This window comes from Chiloscyllium plagiosum, unplaced genomic scaffold (genome assembly GCF_004010195.1).
Source record: "Chiloscyllium plagiosum isolate BGI_BamShark_2017 unplaced genomic scaffold, ASM401019v2 scaf_11737, whole genome shotgun sequence".
NCBI lineage: Eukaryota > Metazoa > Chordata > Chondrichthyes > Orectolobiformes > Hemiscylliidae > Chiloscyllium > Chiloscyllium plagiosum.
The window spans coordinates 9,753-13,807 of record NW_025208733.1 but is presented as its reverse complement, the minus strand read 5'-3'; the positions used below and the strand labels follow the sequence as shown (position 1 = coordinate 13,807).

The window sequence follows — 4,055 nt, the reverse complement described above, 5'->3', positions numbered from 1 at the left end:
TCGATTTTCCTGCCCCTCGGATGCTGCCTGACCTGCTGTGCCTTTCCAGCACCACTCTGATCGAGACTCTGGTTTCCAACATCTGCAGTCCTTGTTTTTACCCGGCTTTTTTTTGTTAACCTTATGTTTAGATCAGAGTGCTGCTGGAAAAGCGCAGCATGTCAGGCAGCATCCGAGGAGCAGGAAAGTCGACGATTCGGCCAAAAGCCCTTGTTAACCTTATGCCAACCTGTCATAATCTCGTACACCGATATCAAATTTTCCCTCAAACTCTCTTGGTTCAGGGAAGGACACCCTAATTTCCCCCAAACTGACCCTGTCGTTAAAATCTCTCATCCCACGAATCATTCTGGGAAATCTCCTCGCAAAACGCACCTCCTTTCTACAACAGGACACAGTACTGTGACCTAACCAGAGCCTTATAAATCTTTGTAGGCTTCAGGTCTGGACATGGTTGATACTAGAATTTTTAGATATGTGCTTCCGTACTCAGCACAAAGAGCAAAGGGAGTTCCAGAGCATTTTGTCTGCGTTACGGAAGGGGGCGGTGAGTATTGCTACTCGGTGTATATTGGGTCTGAGTGCTTTGGGTTGTGTCACTCCTACTCTCATTCTGTTAAACACACCGTTGTAAGGGATGTTTCACGTTCAGTTTGATTCAGATTCAAGTTTACGTTCAGAATCCAATTCCCAAATTCTTATCCATATCCTGATCTGACTCGGAAGTCCCGATCTGTGGCAAACGTGCAAAAGCGAAACGGTTTTGTTTTTGGGACGTCATGTTTTCCGTAACTGATCAGCCTGATGTAGGGCTATGCTAGTCCATTCAGAATAGTCTTGGATTCGATCCTTACCTGGCGACAGTAGGCACACTACCTGGTGTGGAGGAGGGAGTTTAAATTGGACAGACATCTCCTTAGAGCCGAGCCAGACAGGGCCTCCAGTTTGGATGTTTGGTCAGAGAGATGTACAGCACGGAATCAGACCCTTCGCTCCAACCCGACCAGACATCTCAACCCAATCTAGTCCCACCTGCCAGCACCCGGCCCATGTCCCTCTCAACCCTTCCTATTCATATACCCATCCAGATGCCTCTTAAATGTTGCAATTGTACCAGCCTCCACCACTTCCTCTGGTCTTTGAACGTTAACCGGTTTATCTGCGTTGCTGTTTATTTGTTCAGTTATTGCCTGACGGGTAGCTTCTGAGCTCCGTGGTGATGTTCTCCTGGGTGGTAATGGTGGAACCGCTGACCGGCAAGCGGTTGTCAGCCCTGAGGTGGAGCAGATGTTGGGGTAGCTGTGGGTTTGAGTGTGCGCGCTTTCTGTCCACAGGGCGAGGCCTGAAGTCATACGCCAACATTCACAGTGTTCAGGTCGGGCACCACGTCTTTCTGAATCTGCACACGCTGAAGTTCTACTGCCTCCCAGACAACTACGAAATCATTGACTCCTCCCTTGAAGACATCACGGTAAGCAAGCACGTGGCACTAGTGTTCCAAGGCTTTGACGTTTGCTGAGATCCTGTTACTGCGGCCCTAACTGTTCCCTGTGCTGTATTCTTGAACGTCCCAGACCCATGGTACAACTGAATAACGGCTGGTCCCACATGGTATGTCAGATTTGGTGAAGCAGTAGAAACCAAACATGTTATCTCTCAATGTTTAGATTACATCCCCGAGGATCCACTATGGAGATTTGGGAGGGATTGACTGGCAGGTCGTTTTCCCTTTAAAAAAATTGCCCAGTTTGTGTTTTCCCCGTGGGAGTGTCTATCGAGTTTTCTGGAGTGCCTTGGCTGACAAGGAGCGTGAGGAGTAGCGAGGAGTTTGCCGTCTGCCCTTTTGTGTTTCAGTACGTGCTGAAGCCAACGTTCACCAAGCAGCACATTGCGAACCTGGACAAGCAGTCAAAGCTGTCGCGGGCTTACGACGGGACGACCTACCTGCCAGGAATTGTGGGACTGAACAACATCAAGGCCAACGACTACGCTAACGTGGTGCTGCAGGTACGGAAATGTAAAAAGGCATCCTTCAGGATGAGGGGAAGGCCTAAAGCATGATCTGAACCATTGGCCGCGGGGGGGGGGGGCCTCCAAATTTGATGACCAGTTGGTGCTGATTAGTTTGCACCTCCGTCACTGATTTTTGCTTCTGTTTCAGGCTCTGTCGAATGTCCCCCCACTGCGGAACTATTTCCTGGAGGAGGAGAACTACAGGGATATCAAGCGTCCGCCAGGGGACATCATGTTTCTGCTGGTGCAGAGATTCGGCGAGTTGATGAGGAAGCTGCGGAATCCCCGGAACTTCAAGGCTCACGTCTCTCCCCACGAGATGTTACAGGCGGTGGTGCTGTGCAGCAAGAAACGGTTCCAGATCACCAAGCAAGGTGAGCCAGTGAGCCCCTGGAGGCTCCCTAACCCTGACCAGCGCCGGTTGGCAATTTACAGACAGGCGAAGCTTTGCGTTAATGTTGTAAAGTTGAAGGTGTGTTACTGTAACCTTTGAGAGAGTGAATGTCTTGCACTGAGAACTGACAAGTGCCTGTGAACATGATTAGCTAGCAGTCACAGAGTGTACTGGACAATTGAAAATATGTAGCGTTTGGCTGAGAAATGGATACCTGAGTTTTGGTTGCTGTTTTGACACCCAGTCAAATTTAGTCAATCAGTCTAAATTATGCCCCATGATACTAAAACCCAGTCGAGTTGAATTTATTGTTTTTGCCAACCTCAACCCAATGAGACAATCCGATGTTTGGGGTACAAAGAAGCAGGCATTTTGAAAGTTAGATAGAGAGTAAGTGCCATTCAAAGCACTCTCTATCAAAGGTATCTTTTTCGTATGAAACATCTTCGCAGTAAAAGACAGGAGATGACCCAGGGAAATCTTCAGTCACAGGAAGACAGACACCGACAACAACAGCCACTGTGTGGTTTTGAAATTAAATTAATGTAATTTTAATAAGTGTTTTATTGGAACAGTATATTGTTGGAGAGTTGAAGGCAGATAATAAGTAGTTAAGAGAAAGGGGGCTTAGAGTTGTAAATGGTTGTTGTTTAATGCTCACTTTTAGACTTAAAGAATAAATTGATTTTCTTTCTTTACCTAGGACAGGATTTACATGCATTTGGAAAGGCAAGGACTAATTTGGGATAGTCAGCACAGGAAATCACGGGAAATTTGTGCATGGGAAATCATGTCTCACGAACTTGATTGAGTTTTTTGAAGAAGTAACAAAGAAGATGGATGAGGGCAGAGCAGTAGATGTGATCTATATGGACTTCAGTAAGGCGTTCGACAAGGTTCCCCATGGGAGACTGGTTAGCAAGGTTAGATCTCATGGAATACAGGGAGAACTAGCCATTTGGATACAGAACTGGCTCAAAGATAGAAGACAGAGGGTGGTTTTTCAGACTGGAGGCCTGTGACCAGTGGAGTGCCACAAGGGTCAGTGCTGGGTCCTCGACTTTTCATCGTTTATATTAATGATTTGGATATGAACACAGGAGGTATAGTTTGCAGATGACACCAAAATCGGAGGTGTAGCGTACAGCGAAGAGGGTTACCTCAGATTACAACAGGATCTTGATCAGATGGGCCAATGGGCCAAGGAGTGGCAGATGGAGTTTGAGTTAGATAAGTGTGAGATGCTGCATTTTGGAAAGGCAAATCAGGGCAGGACTTATACACTTCATGGTAAGGCACTGGGAAGTGTTGCCGAACAAAGAGACCTTGGAGTGCAGGTTCATATTATTGAAAGGAGAGTCTCAGGTAGATAGGATAGTGAAGAAGGCATTTGGTATGCTTTCCTTTATTGGTCAGAGTATTGAGTACAGAAGTTGGGAGGTCATGTTGCGGCTGGACAGGACATTGGTGAGGCCATTTTTGGAATACTGAATTCAATTCCGCTCTCCCTTCTATAGGAAAGAGGTTGTTAAACTTGAAAGGGTTCAGAAAAGATTTACAAAGATGTTGCCAGAATTGGAGGGTTTGAGCTACAGGGAGAGCCTGAATAGGCCGGGGCAGTTTTCCCTGGAGCGTCAGAGGCTGAGGG

General features: G+C 47.0%; 1 protein-coding gene across 1 annotated transcript in view; it reads left to right on the top strand.

The window, feature by feature from the left end:
• Positions 1–4,055, top strand: part of LOC122546717 (U4/U6.U5 tri-snRNP-associated protein 2-like) — a gene marked incomplete at its 3' end in the record, with an annotated part of 15,030 nt that overhangs the window by 1,239 nt on the left and 9,736 nt on the right. The window contains exons 2-4 of the mRNA XM_043685365.1: positions 1,335–1,471; positions 1,855–2,007; positions 2,162–2,395. Of these exons, the coding sequence (XP_043541300.1) occupies positions 1,335–1,471; positions 1,855–2,007; positions 2,162–2,395 (524 nt within the window). The remainder of the gene's footprint in view (positions 1–1,334; positions 1,472–1,854; positions 2,008–2,161; positions 2,396–4,055) is intronic.